The sequence below is a fragment of the Palaemon carinicauda genome, chromosome 41 (genome assembly GCF_036898095.1).
Source record: "Palaemon carinicauda isolate YSFRI2023 chromosome 41, ASM3689809v2, whole genome shotgun sequence".
Lineage (NCBI taxonomy): Eukaryota > Metazoa > Arthropoda > Malacostraca > Decapoda > Palaemonidae > Palaemon > Palaemon carinicauda.
The window spans coordinates 5,963,434-5,981,646 of record NC_090765.1 but is presented as its reverse complement, the minus strand read 5'-3'; the positions used below and the strand labels follow the sequence as shown (position 1 = coordinate 5,981,646).

General features: G+C 36.6%; 1 protein-coding gene across 3 annotated transcripts in view; it reads right to left on the bottom strand.

Moving 5' to 3' along the window:
* Positions 1–18,213, bottom strand: part of eRF3 (eukaryotic translation release factor 3) — a 49,445-nt gene that overhangs the window by 9,734 nt on the left and 21,498 nt on the right. For all 3 annotated transcript variants that reach the window (XM_068364744.1, XM_068364746.1, XM_068364745.1), the window contains exons 4-8: positions 11,655–11,800; positions 8,777–8,974; positions 8,268–8,546; positions 6,317–6,490; positions 3,292–3,456 (exon numbers count right to left, since the gene is read on the bottom strand). In XM_068364744.1, the coding sequence (XP_068220845.1) occupies positions 3,292–3,456; positions 6,317–6,490; positions 8,268–8,546; positions 8,777–8,974; positions 11,655–11,800 (962 nt within the window). The remainder of the gene's footprint in view (positions 1–3,291; positions 3,457–6,316; positions 6,491–8,267; positions 8,547–8,776; positions 8,975–11,654; positions 11,801–18,213) is intronic.

Sequence of the window (18,213 nt, the reverse complement as noted above, 5' to 3'; positions counted from 1 at the left end):
TAACAATACCTCCTCTTGCCCTGCCTACCTAGCAAAGTAGGAGGCAATGGCACCAGTTACCTTCAGGACCCAGTTGACCCAGTGGTAAGCCAAGGTGTTCCCAGCTTTGGCACTTGACGGGAGCGAGTCCTTATACTTCTTCCTATTCTCAAGATTTCCCAAATCTCGGATAATGACAAATTATTTGCCTGTACCTGACCAGTGGTTAACTCAGAAGTTTGCTTGGAGGCAGGCCATGGAAGCAGACTCAAAAGTGCTGAGAACAATGTTACCTCTTGAAGAGTTCATTCACTAGGAGGGGAGGGGAGGGGAGGGGAGGGAAAAAGGGGGGGGGGGCGCTTGCTCTCAGCGTTATCACTGCTATGTCAAAGGGGTAAAGGAGGGGGTCAGCGAATGAGCGCTAATACCTTGGATGTAGAGTAAGTAAAGATTCTCTGCTTTCACTCGCACTGTGTAAGAATCAGGTGTCGTTGGGTCGACGATATACCACAAGAGATGTCACACACACCTCAGTGGTATCCTTCCTCACAGCGTATCTGCCTACTAGACTGAGTATGCAGTTAGGGCAACAACCCAAAAAAGAAAGGGTTACAGTTAGAAGGGTCGGATTTCTCGAAGGCCGATGTGTCTCTAGCTCTTACTCCTTCCGAGGCCGATGAAGCATTAGGCGATTTACCCTATGAGTAGGAGACAGGAGAGTGGTATAGAGCAGCGCAGACACCGTAGACATGTGCCACCTTGGTATTTCTGACACCAGAAGTCACAAATCTAGAAACCACTCCTTCTGGGGCCATTAGAAGTCCAATAAGGTCACACCCCCCCCCCCTTTGTTGATACCCAAATTGTTCGTTGCAGATTGAATCACTGACACTGGAGGAGAAAATCTAGACCCTACCAATCCTGTAGCATACGTCTACTTTCCAAGCCAAAAATAACATCAAATGATCACTCCCCGAACTGTTAAGGGTGTTTGTGAGCATTGTGAACTTTGGGGTTGAAACATCTGATACTGGTCTCCAACTCCTGAGGTTTTGGAGACTAGGAATAACCTGTTGTAAAACCCCAGGGAAGTTTGTGACTTCCTACTCTATAAGTTCCACAATTTCTAGTTGTAACATGAGGTTTTGCTACATTGGTGAGATAACTGATATGGATTCTTTAACCACCACCAACACCCACAGGTCGGGCTCAAAATTTTCCCAAATGGGAAAGAGGTGCGAGTCTACCCCCAACTTGAATTCGCAGGGAAGGACAGTCATGCGTTCTCTGATAAGATATTTGAGGCTGTTTTGCAATCCTTCCAGAAATTCTACTATGATTAAATTTTGCTGTGCTTTCTCTCAAACAAAAGGGCCTCCTTGTTGGCAAGTCTGAGATTGAAATATTCAACCCAAAAGCGTTGAGCACAACTGTAACCCCATCTACCACGGGTCCCAATACATGTAAAGAATTTGTTTTTGTACTCCAATATTGGCTCTACCATACAGGTATGATCTGTTCTCTTAAATATCAACCTATCTAACACAGGTCCCAAAAGTTAAAATCAATTAATTTCTGTTTTTGTGCCTTCAATACTATCCCTACCATAGCATGGTGGTACACGTACGATCCCTTAATCACGACACACAGGCTGATAACGCTTGAACAGTTCCTTCTGACCGCTAACTAAGCAAGTCAAATTATACAAAATTACATCTATATCACAATGTCCTGCACATTTCTTTTCTGTGAGACTATAAATAACACCTATTACAGAATCTGCAAAGGAAAGTGATCCAAGAAATGATCGAATAATTAATTACCTAAAACTATCTCTTTAGTCAACCAACGTGCAATACCTGAATGAGGTACACTGATGGGGTGAAGACTGGCAATCAAATCAAAATCTAATACAAGATCATGCAAGTGATGAGTGTCATACAAATCTGAACATCTATGTCTCAAAGTAGGCTTAAGTACTAAACAGGAACTTAATTTGCCAGGCAGGACTCTTTTTGGACGTAGATGTACAAGCACCTACATTTACCCCAGTTTGAGTTAACCTATGACGACCTAGTGTTCGAGCATGCAAGAAAACGGAGAACACTCTCATCTAAAACAATGAAAACGATCGAGTTCATCCCATCAGAAACCAAGGGAATCATACGATATGCAATGCCATCCACACGAGTAATATGAAATTGTTTAGGAGCGCTTACTTTAGCGAATGAACCTAATATTAGGATCCAGCCAACCAATTCTGTCTTCCGTCCTATAATATAGGATTGCAGTATTATGGGGTTAGCAGGAAGAACTAGTGTAATTAGGGGTTACCAGGAGGCACTACTTTAATTAGGGGATAGGATTATCACCTACACAATACACCAAGAGAAAGCAAACCCTGACTTCCCAGAAATGATTACCATGCACACTTCATGCACTAATTACCACACAAAAAATTAGAAGATATTCTAATGAGCAGTAAGCAAACAACCTGGAGTATATCCAATCACTATCGATACAACTGAGAGACTGAAGGGGATAGAGTACCTGGCACAATAGTTCTGGACTTTTTACTGTCAGAAAGTTTCAATCATTTGTTAAGGACATGTATCTATTGAAGGGAAAGAATTTTATGATTTTATTGGCAAGTGTTAATCAAACCAAGATCCTGGAGAACAAGCAACAAGAACATAAGGAGAGGTCCATAGAAAAAAAAAATTCACAAATCTAATTTAACAAATTAGGTCGAACTAGATAAGCCAGAATATTTGCAAGTAGAGCAACGACAAATATATAACTATTTTGGTAAAGCCATGATATCAAGCGTTAGTACAGTTTCTTCCTGATAGTTGGCAATACAAGAAGGGATTTAGGCAACAGAACCCGCTGTTTGGACCTGGGAAGCTATTCAGCACTCCTATGCAACAGGAAATGAAATCAATGATTGTAATGTGAAATAAACTTAAGAGGTTCGATAGCAATATGGGAGAAGTAATCTAAAACAGAGGGATAACTGAAGGCTAGAAAACAGTGCAAGCAAGCATGGGGGCCACATTTCAGCAGGGACTTCCAAGTAATGCTTACAGTGTACTGAAAGATACACTGACACCAGTACCCAGCTGCAGAGGTTCGGGACACCTATCCATCAGAAGGGAATGGGGATAAGAGTCAATTTTTTTTTTTTTTTTTTTTTGTCTGGAGTTGGTAGAGGTACCAGCACCGATATTAGTACAATGCCTCCTACCCCAAAAAAAAGAGAATAAAAACACTTTAACATTGCTTGAACAACATTCAAGTGAGCACACTCACCTGATCTTGTTTAACAAACCGCGGCCGAACCTTCGATTTTTCACCAGTCTTCTTATCTACAGTACAAATAAGTAGCTTCACCGTAACTTCTTCTGCGACAGTATGCATGTGACAGACTGCCGAATAACCCGCACAAATAATGGACTTGTGTTCTAATATAACAACCTGGAATGGAATGAAATATTTTAGATTAATGTGATCATGATGATATATAGTTTTGGCTAAAGCCCAGCAACGTAACGTACCCAAATATATCTGGATTATAATATAAAAATGTATAAATTTCAATGTTGTGTCTATACAGTATTGAATCTAAATACACGTGACTTTACCATAAACAAATAGCACATGGAAATAAGCTGAGGGTTAAAGGTAAGCTCACAGCACTTCAACATTTATTTATGCATTGTCCTGGTACAGTATACAACAAGAGGTGACTGAAGAGGAAAAATTAGAATAGTAACCACCACATTTATTTCTTTAACTGCGCACACTCACTCACTCTTTCTCTCTCTCTCTCTCTCTCTAACGTGATCCGTCCTTTCCATTATAATTTTTTAACAATTCCTTTGTAGTGACACATTTTTTATCCTTTAAACTTTTGCTTACATAACATGTACGAAGCAAACCTTTCATCAGCAACAGCCACATATGATCTTATTTTACATTCATCATTCTAACTTCACTGTCATTAAGGACTAACCAGAACAGCAAACCTTTCAACTTTCCATCTTTGACTTCCATAAACTTTACCCTAAAAAATCATACTCTAATAGACAATAACTTCCACCTCTCTCATATAAACACATTCACAAGTTCCTGCAGTTACCCTCAAAATCTTACTTGTCAACACATGCACCTTTCCCTTTCAAACACATGCACTAGTTACAGAAGTTACCCTCAATATCTTTACTTCTTAACCTCAAAAATAGTACTCTATACCCTCCGAAACCATTAACCTGTACCCTCAAAAGCATTCTTCTACACATAATCTCCCACTCTCTTTTATGCACAGATTCACTATTTTCAGCTATTACCCGAAAGCCGTTAGTATTTACCATAAAAAACAATACTCTGTACACATTTATCAACAGCATCCTCATAACAAACATTCAAATCGTTTCAACAGTTACCCAACAACTCTTAACTCATAAAACCAACTTGTCTACAAATTCATCACTATCCCTCTCTTGTAAACACATTCGCTAGTTTTAGCAGTTATTCCAAAAACCCTATTTTTACCCTTAAAAAAATAATAGTTCTCTACACATTTATTCTACAATTCACAAAGTGAAGCAGTTTCCTCAAAAGCTTTACACTTTACCCTCGTAAACCTTACTCTTTTACAGATTCACTTCTTCCTCTTGTAAATATGCTTACTATTTTTGCAGTTTCTCTTCACAACCCTAAGTTAATACTGTATCATCTGCAAATATCAGTAATTTAAAGACATTCAAAGGACCCCTTTTCTCATTACACAATTTAGCACCTACTGTGCACTCCTGTCTCATACCCTTATACTGCTCTAAGCAAGCAACTTGTCTCTCGATTTCTATTGCTTGGCAGAAACTAGTGTTCATCAAGTAATTTTCCATACCATATAATATCACCAACCCAATTTTGCCTCAAATAGACTTGATCATCAGCTTAATCTTAAATATACCAACTTCTTCCTTCTTTCAATAACTTTAACTGTTAGTAAGAAAGAACTAGAGCCCCACAATATATTCACTATTAATCCTCACTGCTGATCCCTACCAATCCTACTATACCCTGATATGTTGAAACCTTAACATATACCCTCCCAGGTATACTACATAATGGTAAGTTCCTTTAAGACTTTGTCAATTCTATCTATAGCTAATAGATAAAAGTTGTAATAAATAGGGTGAAATAACATATTACCCTTAACTGCCTCCAACACTTTACATAGTTTATTCGCTCTCTGATGTACATCTACTTCCACTCCACCATTAAAGGCAACAACAGAAACCAAGTACTCAAACTGATCTTCCTCCTCAAGTAACTCTCCACTCAATCTAGCACCACCTTCATTTTTAGTGCATCTCATAACTTTACTCTTCCCAAAATTATCTCGCAACTTCTTTTGCTTTCACAACCCTCAAAAGTATGACACTAATTAATACACCTTCTCCTTAAAGTCTGCAACCAATGCAATACTACCAACAAACAACAACTGATTCACCCTGCTACAATCCTCCACCAAGCACTCCAGCATTCACCTCTCTTACAGCTCCACCAACAAACAAACCACCCTGGCAGCATCACACATTCCTGTCTGAGGCCCACTCTCACTGGAAACCACTCCTCTACTTCATTCTCTATACAACGCATGATTCACTACCCATGTATAAACTCTCCACTAATTGCAACAGCCTTTCATCTATTCCATATACTGTAATGTCATTACATTCCACATCACATCCCTGTCAGGTTATCATAAGTTTTCTCCACATCCATGAATACAAAATTTACCTCTTTACCCTTTACCAAATGATTCTCGCATACCTGCCTAACTATAAACATCCATAAAGACCACACCTCTTTCAAAGTTACACTGCACTTCTAAGATTGCATCCTCCATTTTATCCTTAATCCTAAGGGATACAAATAAAAATAGTAGCAATAGCTAGTATGAAAGGTGTGTATGTCCATGTACAGAAAGTTGCTAAGACCCTTTAGATTTGAGTGCTCTGGATATGTAAGGAAAAGAGTGGTAGTTTGTCCGTGATGAATATAACAGTGGCAAAACAAACCCTACTATGAAGACCAGCAAATCCCGGAAAAATTGAAAATATGATGTAGAAATGCTAACATGAAATGCAATTGCACAAAAAAGCACCATTAAATTCCCACTACAGAAATGGGGTATCTGGGTCCTCTATTTAAATTTAAAGATATCTAACAGGTGAGAAGATTTGAATTGTGATCTAATGTGCTTCTTTTATTGTGTTATAGGTGGTTAATTTTCATTTGGTAACAGTTAACTATATTAAAATCATACCTGAGCATCAAATATTCGTCCAGTTTTACAAGGGTTGTTTGGATCACAGATAACAAACCCAGGAGCTACATCTGCTTCTTCAACGCCACGGAGCTTGACTTTAACATTTTCTCCACATCTAACAGCGTTTGTTTCATCATCATTCCTCCACAACGTGTCAACTGTGACAGGAGTCTGAAAGGCAAAAATATAGCCTTAGAAGAACAATTCCAACTCTTTTATCATTCAAAGGTTCAATTACATTTTCATTTCTTGAAAGGTGGAATGTCAAAAACCTAAAACTTGGATGGCAAGTTATTAAATAAAAAAACTCTGGCAATGAACGTTAGCAAACAATACATGGGAAAATACAAACAAGGTCACTTTATTGAACCTTAATACAATCAACTTGACATACAAACTTCAGCTTTTTAACCAATAGGTGAAATAATCTGAATCATAAGATATTATGGCAGACAATCATTTACCCAAACTTCTATGAAAATATACTTGAATTATCATGAGCCTTCATTCTGAAAATTTGGTTTCCAATCCATTTAGTTTAGTCTTAATTCCTATATTCTACTACTTTGCATAGCTATATCAAAACATAAACCTTTACTACACAAACTACCTAATAGTGGCTGATTAATGTCAAGACAAAAATGTCAGTAGTTATCCTACTACTTTCTATCAAAATTTCTCTACAAACAAGAGCTACTTGTGACATTAATTACTGCATGTCCATAAAAAAGACTAAATCGGTTCCTGGCAGTCAAACTAAACATATTGAAGTATCTTTTAATCCTCTGGCTAAGACGAATGAAATACAGCGCTGACCATGTTTCACATCATATAAATAAATCTCCATTATTGTCCAAAAGCTTGGGCAAAGTTACTAGCTGGTAAACAAAAGACAATTTCTTCTTAAAAATAAATTAAGACTTACCTGAAATTCATAAAGCTACTTCAAAAGCAAATGTTTTTATGTTGAACAGGTTGACATGTCTCTTTTTACAGTTTACATATGAAAGATGTTTTAACATTACTGTTAAAATATTTTTGTTCTAAATTTTTTTTTTATTACTTTCCATATACAGGTAGTCGATGACTTACGACATAATCTGACTTATGACTGTTCGACTTTACAATGATTTTCTCACTGTGATGATGTCACAAGTATGTCTGAAATAGTACACTAATAGGAAAAATTTTCCTTGGAAATAATCTATTTTCTTGTATAGAATTGAACTGCTTTATCTTGGTAAGTTAGTATTCTCTTTTATTGTTAATATAAAGTATCAATTTTCAGTAAAAATTAATAAGAAGTTTTAATATCTGTCAAGTTCATATATGTCTGGTGACGTCATATTACCGGCGGAAAGCTGCTGGCAATAGAGTGATTTCCTTCCAAAAGGCTAACGATTAGTAGTAGTATTCCCATTATCAAAATATCAAGTAACGATACAAACTATTTTGTATGCCTGTATCGGTTGTCATACGTACTACTTAGTGTAAATTTGACTCTATGTTAGTTTTATTTCATCTCTAATAATAGATCGATATTTATCTAAATAAAGTAGAATAATGACAATTATTTTCTTGGAAACATATTTCCTTTTACATTATAAAAATTAAAGACTTTTGGTTGGTAAGTTAGTTCATTTCTTGCAAGTAAAAAGAAATGAGTTTACATACTTAGCAAAGCATTCTTCGTCAAGTTCACATCACATGTCCTTCGACGTCATATGTATGGTGGAATGCGTGTTGGCAAACCTAATTATTTTCTTTTGGTGTATTACTGACTAATCTTCTTATTCCCATTATCAAATCACCGAGTAACGATACAAAGAATTTCAGATAAATGTCTAAAGAAATATGAAGATTTAACAGTGAATTAAAAATCAAAATATGAAACTGTAACATTTATATTTTTCATCATTTTAGATATATCAAACATTACTTTCCTTACCTTATTAGGCATTACCAAGATGCTATCACCCTTTTTGCAACCTCCACTTTCCACTTTACCAATAACGATGGTTCCTCTATCATTATACCGATCTACGACTGGCATCATGAAAGGACCAGTAATATTTCTATTTAAAGGTGGTAACTGATTAATGTATGGAATAAATGCAGGTCCCTTAAACCATGGACATAATGAGTCTTCTATGGGCTCTCTAAGGTTTGCTCCCGTTAGTCCTGAACATGGCATAAACATGATATCTTTACTGGGATTGAAGCCAACCTGAAATTGGAGATAGAATAATTTTTAAAAATTGCTCCGTAAATTAAATAATAATGCAAATACCTGTTATTATTTCATTTTATTTCCAAAACCCAGTAATTTAGACACCATACAAGTAGCTTTATTAATCATAATAAATGTATAAATTCAGAAGATATCAAAGCATTCAAAAGAACATAACATAAAACTATTATTCAAACAAATAAAAAATAAATTGTATAAAATCCTACCTTCTTTAAGTATGGTACTAATTTATCCTTGCATTCATTATATCTAACTTCTGACCACTGCACTGTTGAGTCATCCATTTTATTTATCAAAACAATAAGGTGTTTAACGCCAGCAGTCTTCGCCAACATAGCGTGTTCTCTGGTCTGACCACCTCTCTCAAATCCAGTTTCAAATTCACCTTTTCTTGCAGATATTACCTGAAAATAAACAAAAAGTCTATTTATATCTAGTGTACACATTCTTTTCCTTAAGATATTGGGGATTTGGTCCCACCACATTGGTCCCATCTCTGCAATTTTCTCCACATCAAGAGCAATAGTTTTTATGACATCTGATGCATATCTTGTACTTAATCAACGTGGATAAATCAATGTGATTAACATAAGTACTGTATACAGTATTATATATTGGATATTATATATTAGGTAGAATTTTCATAATATAAACTTTGTAGGAAAGAATAAGAATACAAAAAATATAAAACTAGCTTACAATAAGAGAATTAGCATACCACCAGAGTTATACAAGCGTAAAGTTTAATTCAATCCTTGTCTACCACAGAGATACTAGAGTAAGTGGCTGGGTAGATATATATGTTATGAATAAATGAGAATCAAGATTTGGGACTACATAGTAGTACTATAATGGAATGGAATATGGATTTAGGCATAATGCCGAGGTTTTGACAAGCCCACATACAACCAGGAACAATAATGGAAAGCATTGGAAAAAATTATTTTAATTATTTTTTTATCTCTATACTCATATTGCTTCTCTCAACATTGGATTATCAACATTTACAGGACTTTGACATTCCTATCACTTAATAGGTTGAATTGAGACCTCTCCAAACGGCATATGATTTTTGCCTCTGACCTTCGGTTTTGTGACGCCAGTGCGATTTACACCGAAAGTAAGGGCTTTTTAATCCCATACATTCCTCAGTGATTAATATTAAGATCTGGAATTATTGCCATGTATAGACATGATGCTGACCTTCAAAAAAATAAAAAAAACTTATTTTCTTCTAAAGTAATTTCTTTTTGAAGTATGATTTTTTTAAAGTTTTGTAGAAAAATAAACCATAAAAATTGGGAAAAAAGTAATAAATATAAGTGAGAAAAAAAAAAGTTTATTTGTTACGTAAAATCATTCTAACTTAATACCAAATTTCAATATTATAGCTTTAAATGAAGGGAGATTAAGGAATTTGAAGGTCAAGAAGTAAAGTTTTGAGATACGGCCATTAACAGTTTTTCTTTGTATTTTTACAAAGAAATTGTTAACAAATCATGATCAATTATGAACTCTATATTCTTTTTTGGGTATCCCACAACTATATTATCATAATTATGAATGAAGGCCCCTTGGCTCAATATCTTGCTTTAGGCACTGCTTCAGGCGACATGGCCGCTCTTTCCTCAAGAACTTTCTCTCTTCCCCCTTCACTAACTCTGCTAACATGCCCCCCCCCCCCCACACACACTCACTCTCTCTATATATATAAAAGTACATAAATAACATTAAAAGGATAACAGTTGGCCTTAAACCAGATACAGTATCAATTTGTTTCATAAGACAATTTTTTCCCTCTATGTGTAAGCTTCTGGATACATTACTTCTTTTCTAAAATATAAAATCTTAGCATAGGATAAGTACATAAATTGTCCCATCATGATTTCCAGTTAAAAAAAAAAAAAAAAAAAAAAAAAAAAAAAAAAAAAAAAAAAAAAAAAAAAAAAAAAGAAAAAAAAAAAAAAAAAAAAAAAAGAGAGAGAGAGAGAGAGAGAGAGAGAGAGAGAGAGAGAGAGAGAGAGAGAGAGAGAGAGAGAGAGAGAGAGAGGGGGGGGGGGTTATCAGCCGAGAGTGATTTAAGAGTCAAAGGAAAAACGAGGGGAGATTAATTTCCTGTTTAATCTGGTGCATCAAAGTAGCTTATTTCATTAACAACCAAGGAAGTTACCAACAATTCAGGATATATTCTAATTTCCTTATTTTTCCTCATTAAAATAATCCTTCTAATAGAAAATTATTCAAGCATACATAATTAAACTAAAAAAAAAATAAAAAAAGAGAGAGAGAGAGAGAGAGAGAGAGAGAGAGAGAGAGAGAGAGGGGGGGGGGGTTATCAGCCGAGAGTGATTTAAGAGTCAAAGGAAAAACGAGGGGAGATTAATTTCCTGTTTAATCTGGTGCATCAAAGTAGCTTATTTCATTAACAACCAAGGAAGTTACCAACAATTCAGGATATATTCTAATTTCCTTATTTTTCCTCATTAAAATAATCCTTCTAATAGAAAATTATTCAAGCATACATAATTAAACTAAAAAAAAAAATAAAAAAGAGAGAGAGAGAGAGAGAGAGAGAGAGAGGAGAGAGAGAGAGAGAGAGAGAGATTTTAACTGTAATGTATATCTATATTTTTCATTCACATTATATATTTAGTCTTTTAATACGATGATGAACGGAGAATTTTAGCTCAAGATAGATACGATTGACAAAACTTAACTAAGGCCCTTTGCGTCAATAGGTGTAGGAGGTGGAGGGGATGGATTATATATTACATATATGAAATATTACTTAACATAATGTATGTATGAACTTCTTTTGATAGTTTTCATTACTGTACTATACAAAGGGTTTATCACTGAATAGTTTAAAAGTATTAGCTATAAAGTTGGGCTGTTCTGCTTTGCGTGGTCGGTCTGAAAACGTTAGCAAGCAAGAGTATCTATCGTAAAGCCATGAATAGGTAATTTTTTATTTAATCATAGTTCCTTTTATCGTAAATGAACGAATCTGCAAATATTGAACCCGCGGATATTTAGGCCCATCTGTACAAGAATTGACTTGGAAAAGATATTAATGTTACTTACCAAAACAGCCAAGTCAGCTTGGCAAGCCCCACCAATCATATTTGGCACAAAACTCTTGTGACCTGGGGCATCTAGAATGGTGAAGTGTTTTTGTTCAGTCTCAAAATACGCTCTGCCAACCTCAACTGTTTTGCCTTTATCTCGTTCTGGATGGTATAAGTAAAGAAGGGCATGAGATGAAAAGATAAAAGAATTTCTTATAATTAGGATTGCCTTAAATTAGCTTGAATAATTTTATTTTGTTTACTTATCAGATTTATTTTCCAATGAATGGAGAGAGGAAAAAAGTACAAGTTACAAGGGAAAAATTCTAATCTAAAAGAAACAATATAAATGTAAAGTTCAAACACCACCTAAACAATACCTGAAGATTTACAAAATTAAAACTTTCTTTTTAGCATGATATATTTAGCAATGGCTGAAACCAAAAATCTAGCAAAACTATTGCTTCCATAAATATCTTTAAAAAATGAAATCAAATCTAATCTGAAGTGACAATTTCACATCAGAATGAAAACCACTAAATAATTTGTATTTTTCCTAGCTATACAAACCTTGGTCTTTTAATAGTTATAATACCCTTGCATACAAGCTTGTATGGCCGACAAAGAACCATCAAGGATATGGCAACCAATAAAGCATGCCCTACCCGTGTGTGTCTGGCCAACAGGCTTTGGCGTGAAGTGTTGAATTGAATATAAAATTTAGGCCTTAAGCCAAGAGCTGAAGCATCAAAGGCCATTTAGAACTACATAATGCAAATTGATCAATCATATCCACACTCTTACATTTGATATAATTTTAACTTTCATAACCAATCACACAGTTTATATACAATAACATCTAAATGCATAATAAAAAATGATTAAAAAAATCAATTAATAAAACTAATGATATAAACACCAATGCTCTATAATTTTTTCAAGTTTAGGATAGTACAATATCCCACACCCCCTTATATCTCCTGAAGGTTTGTACTGGAGAAAATGCATCCTCCTCTGAAGATTAAAAACAGAGCAATCGACTATATGTTTAATATCTATTGAGCTATGGCGTGAAGTAGGGAATTCCAACTGGGTCTTGTGGGGTGGAAGCAGTGGGAAGTTAAAACCTAAATGACTAATTGAAGGTGCACGCAACCAAACAGAATTAACTTTGTTGTGGAGGAGAGACAACTCAAGAACCTCTGCCACTGTCGTGCTGGTAGAGCTTTGCAGTTGAGAAGAATTGTTGCAACCTGTTTTAAGTGAAGCACTCTACCTTCTGATGAAAATACTTGCAATTGGACCGATCTATATCTGTGGCTAACCACTTATTATGGTTGATTCGGATTCAGAGAATGGAACAGAAATTAAGAAGCTTTTGATTCCGGCAGTAAAAACCAGTTGTCTAGGTATCACAGAAGTTTAATGGCAATGGCCTTCAACAAGTGAAGCGATGATTACAGACTTGTAATGCAGAAGCAGAGGAATTTAAACTGGAATTTCTTCTTGTCCAGTACAAACCCTAGATACTTTCTAGATTTTGAATGCATGGGTACCCAAACGTATGCATCCCTCAGGTCTATGGACAGCAGGAAGTGATTTCTGATTTCCTGGAGGACTGTGCTGGGTGTCTCCATTTTGAAGTGTGCTTATAAAATGAAAAAATCCAAGCAAAACTTCTTAATGGGCATTTTCCTCCAGTATTGCTTGAACATTGTCTACATAAGGAGATCCCTTCAAGTTCAATGACTGGATCATTGGATTTCAAGTCATAGGAGGGGAACGTGTCAGGAATTCCTCCACAGGCAGAAAAATGAGGGGATTGCCTTCCCTAAGGCAAGCCTCTCCTTCCTCAATGTCGTCGGTTGGGATGTCCCTAATGCCGAGATGAATGCATTGAGTCCTGTTTCCAGTATTATTATTATTATTATTATTACTTACTAAGCTACAACCCTAGTTGGAAAAGCAGTATGCTATAAGCCCAGGGGCTCCAACAGGGAAAATAGCTCAGTGCGGAAAGGAAAAAAGGAAAATAAAATATTCTAAGAAGAGTAACAACAATAAATATCTCCTATATAAACTATAAAAACTTTAACAAAACAAGAGGAAGAGAAATAAGATAGGAGAGTGTGCTCGAGTGTACCCTCAAGCAAGAGAACTCTAACCCAAGACAGTGAAAGGCCATGGTACAGAGGCTATGGCACTACCCAAGACTAGAGAACAGTGGTTTGATTTTGGAGTGTCCTTCTCCTAGAAGAGCTGCTTACCATAGCTAAAGAGTCTCTTCTACCCTTACCAAGAGGAAAGTGGCACTGAACAATTACAGTGCAGTAACCCCTTGGGTGATGAAGAATTGTTTGTTAATCTGTGTTGTCAGGTGTATGAGGATAGAGGAGAATATGTAAAGAATATGCCAGACTATTCAGTGTGTATGTAGGCAAAGGGAAAATGAACCGTAACCAGAGAGGAGGATCCAATGTAGTACTGTCTGGCCAGTCAAAAGACCCCATAACTCTCTAGCGGTAGTATCTCAACGGGTGGCAGGTGCCCTGGCCAACCTACTACCTGTTCTGGAAAAGGTCATCACTCAGGATCCTGCCATTTTGGAGAGCAAGCTCTTGGTTTTGCATGTGGCTGTTTTGACTGCTAAGAGAAGGCCGTTCTCCTAAATATAGGTTGGCTTGCTTTCTCCCACTTCTCGACCACCACCACGAACTCTGAAGGCAGGAACAAGGTTGGCCACCGAGTTATTGGGATGTTCTGTAATGTCAATCAGTCTCTGGAAGCCATCTGGCACACAAACTTGTTGACAACGCATCTCTTCTCTTAAGAATACAGTTTGCCTGATCGCAGGAGTTCTTCGTATTTCTTTTGGACTTTTATGGCTGAAAGATTCTCGGACACTGCTAAATGAGCTCTTGCAAGGCTAACAGAGGCCGTTTCAAATTCAAGAATTTCAGCTGCTGACAGCACCGCCAACTGCTAAGACAGTTTCTCACTCAAGACCAGGTCAAGAATGCCACGTTGGGATGTAGAGGCAAAGGAAGGGTGAACACAAAAGATTCTCTGATTAGAGAGCACTGGTAAAATGAGTTTAGATGACCTCACCACTTTATAGGAGTACTGATGAGAAAAAACCTACTGCTTGATCTTCTGAATTATATCTTCCACCTGATGAGACCAGGCCAGCTCTAAACTATCCGATTCCAGAAAGCACCGGTTAATAGAAGTCTTCCTTGCCTTGTACACTGTTGGAAGGGGGTGCTTCCCCAAGTTTATTCAAGATTCTGATAACCTCCTAAGGACTCGCAGAACAGACGACTTCTCAACCAATTTCTGCCATCACAACTTCTAATGGAGCTCTCATGAAAGGTTCAGAGGAAACTACTTCTGCAGCAGAGGTTGAGGGGTGCTCAATCCTAGATGTGGAATCACAAAGTCTAGCCTAGCTGTTTTACTTGGCAGTGGAACAACAGAATTCTCCTGCTTGACGACTGTTCTTGCACTGTTCCGGAATGTCTTTTCAGTGTCCCCCAAAGCCAAGTCAGGGAACAGGGGAAAGGGACGGTAACTAAACATGACCATACCAGGACAACTCTACCAGAGAGGAATGGTCAAGATCAATATATAGAGACTGCTCTCCCCCAGAAAACATTCATTCAGTAGACTCATGTTAGACACCGATGGAATCGGGAGAGTACGAGGTCCCACGTACCAAGTCCGCCTCGAAGGATGAACCTGAGGGACCACTCTAAGGAAAACAGAGAAGGGATCGCGAGGAATCCTCCTTCCAACAGGCTGTTGTGGAACCACTGATGTCTTTGCAGGAGCTGAGATGGCACTGCTTCCCTTAGGAGTTGATCTATGAGGTGAAGTCCTGCACATAACTTGCAGCACCTCATCATTTTCTAGCAGAACAATTGGAGGAACACAAGGCTCGCATAAACTGTTCTTATAGGACGGTCTTGTAAAAGGAGAGAACGAAGGCGGGAGGAGGCACTCGCACAAACTGCAGATTGGCAGCCACACTACCAACTTGTGGTAGGACTGACAGAACACTAGATAGCAGGATGGCGGAAGCACTACCGATTTGAGGTAAGATGGAGGAGCCGCATTAGCTTGTACCCTTTGTTGGCCTACAGGTCCTAAAATGGCTACTGCAGTGACAACTTTTTTTCTTTTTTTTAATAAAATTTAACTATAGGTTCCACGGTTGTTATTCTAAATATTGTTGGAAACCATCTGGAGACCTATTAGAAAATGGGTTTTGAGATTCTTTAACAGCTAGTTCATATCAACTATATTTTTACATACAGGTAGTCGTCGACTTACGACCAGGATACAAACCGAGAGAACGTCACGCGCAAGTCGATTTGGCCGTGAAGGTTCCGTAGATTTACTATGCTGTGTCATGATTATGGTAATCACCTAGGATATATTTCATCAATATCTACTTAATGTTTTTCATCATTTCATTCTCTTGTATTTCTCCCATCAACTCTTGCATTCATTGCAATCTTTAGCAGACAGCCATTTTCCATTCTCTCAACATGGCCAAACCACATCAACACATTCATATCCACTTTAGCTGCTAACTCATTCTTCCACCCGTTCTCACCCTTACTACTTCGTTCCTAAGCCCGTCTTCTCGAGATACACCGCCATACTCCTTAGACACTTCATCTCAAACACATTCAATTTCCGTCTCTCCATCACTTTCATTCCCCACAACTCCGATCCATACATCACAGTTGGTACAATCACTTTCTGATACAGAACTCTCTTTACATTCATGCCCAACCCTCTATTTTTTTACTACTCCCTTAACTACCCCCAACACTTTGCAACCTTCATTCACTCTATGACGTACATCTGCTTCTACTCCACCATTTGCTGTAACAACAGACCGCAAGTACTTAAACTGATCCACCTCCTCCAGTAACTCTCCATTCAACATGACATTCAACCTCGCACCACCTTCCTTTCCCGAACATCTCATAACCTTACTCTTATCCACATAATACCGTGTATAAATCCATTTCAATTGAAGCTTAAAATGCAGCATCTGATTTCATCAGCAAACCACTAATTTTTAGGAAAAACTTTATTCTAGAAAATTGCTAGATTTATTTAGTTAATTGTGCTGTAAGAAAACATGCACTTTTGTTTTAAATTTCGGGTGAGTTTTACAAATTGAGTATTGCTGACTTCTTTATGTCCAACTTCTGGCTGTGATCAAATCAGCCGATGTCTAGCTGCCGCTCTCAAGAATATGTGCGTACGAATACAGTAACAAAGAATTGTTTATACCATTTCCTAACTTATTCAAAACATCTATACAGTTAATATTACATAAGCACCAATAATTTCTGTTTAGTACATTCAAAACTATCTTTATTCTCTCTCTCTCTCTCTCTCTCTCTAGCTAGGCTGCCTTTCACTACCTCTATCTGTCTAACAAATAAAATCTTTAGTGCTTCACAAAGTTCCAGTTATACTGTATTAAAATCAATCATGATTCAAATTTTATTTATTCTCCAATCTCACACCATCTGTCACATCCAACGTTATAGTGGTAACGCAATTGTTTGATAACTCTAAAAACCCGACTAGTACTTTTTTTTTTTTTTTTTGCAAATGATTCCATACTTTAAGTGGGTACATGTTGACTTATAACTGAAGATAGGAAAAGTATTTTGGATATGGAATGGACAATTATCTTTCGTAACAGTTTAGAATTATCGTAAATTATCAAGCTATCACTAGAGGCAGTTTGCTACTGTTGATTAACACACACAAAAATGGTTTTCCTGTTTTGCTACGTCTGTAGGAATTTATTAGGATACGGTAATTAAAATATTTGTAATAACATATTTACTAAAAGCTCTTTATATCATTAGTTACCACCTTGATCATTTGTGTTTAATACGTCCGTTTGTTCCTTATGATCGACGATGGAGAGTACACTAAACAAACAGGTTTATTTCGAAGTTCTAAGAAAAATTAAGTAAAACCACGTAGATACCAAAATAAAAAATCATCATATAATCAATACTTGGTAAGATAGCAGTTGCTGCAAAAAGTAACCTAAACACAGACGTGTAAAGGATTTAGTTTCTTCGCTATGATCAGATGAACATAAACAAAACAACAGCTTCCGATTAAGATGGAGTGGTTTTTGGCATGGTTAGGAAACGCATGATATAAAATAGCCTTTATTTTGTTAATTTTGGATTTTCAATAATACAACAAAAGCTAGTCTATATAGATAGTGATAGTTGTGCTATTCACTAGCTGTCTTATAAAACAGATATGACAAACTTATTAGGATTACTACTAATCTTAGGTCGTGTTATAAGAAAAAATATATGTATTTACACCCTTCCTGGTTGTAAATTCAACCTTTTTCAAGTTAATTAAAACTTTAAAATATTTCAAATGTTTTAACTATTTATAAGAACAAATTAATATTAGAAAAAATACAGTACAGTACATAGAAAGAAATGAAAACGGGTGGTAAGCGCGTTTGAATAGGCGAGTTTCTGTTTGCCATGGCCCTAATGGAATCATTCCAG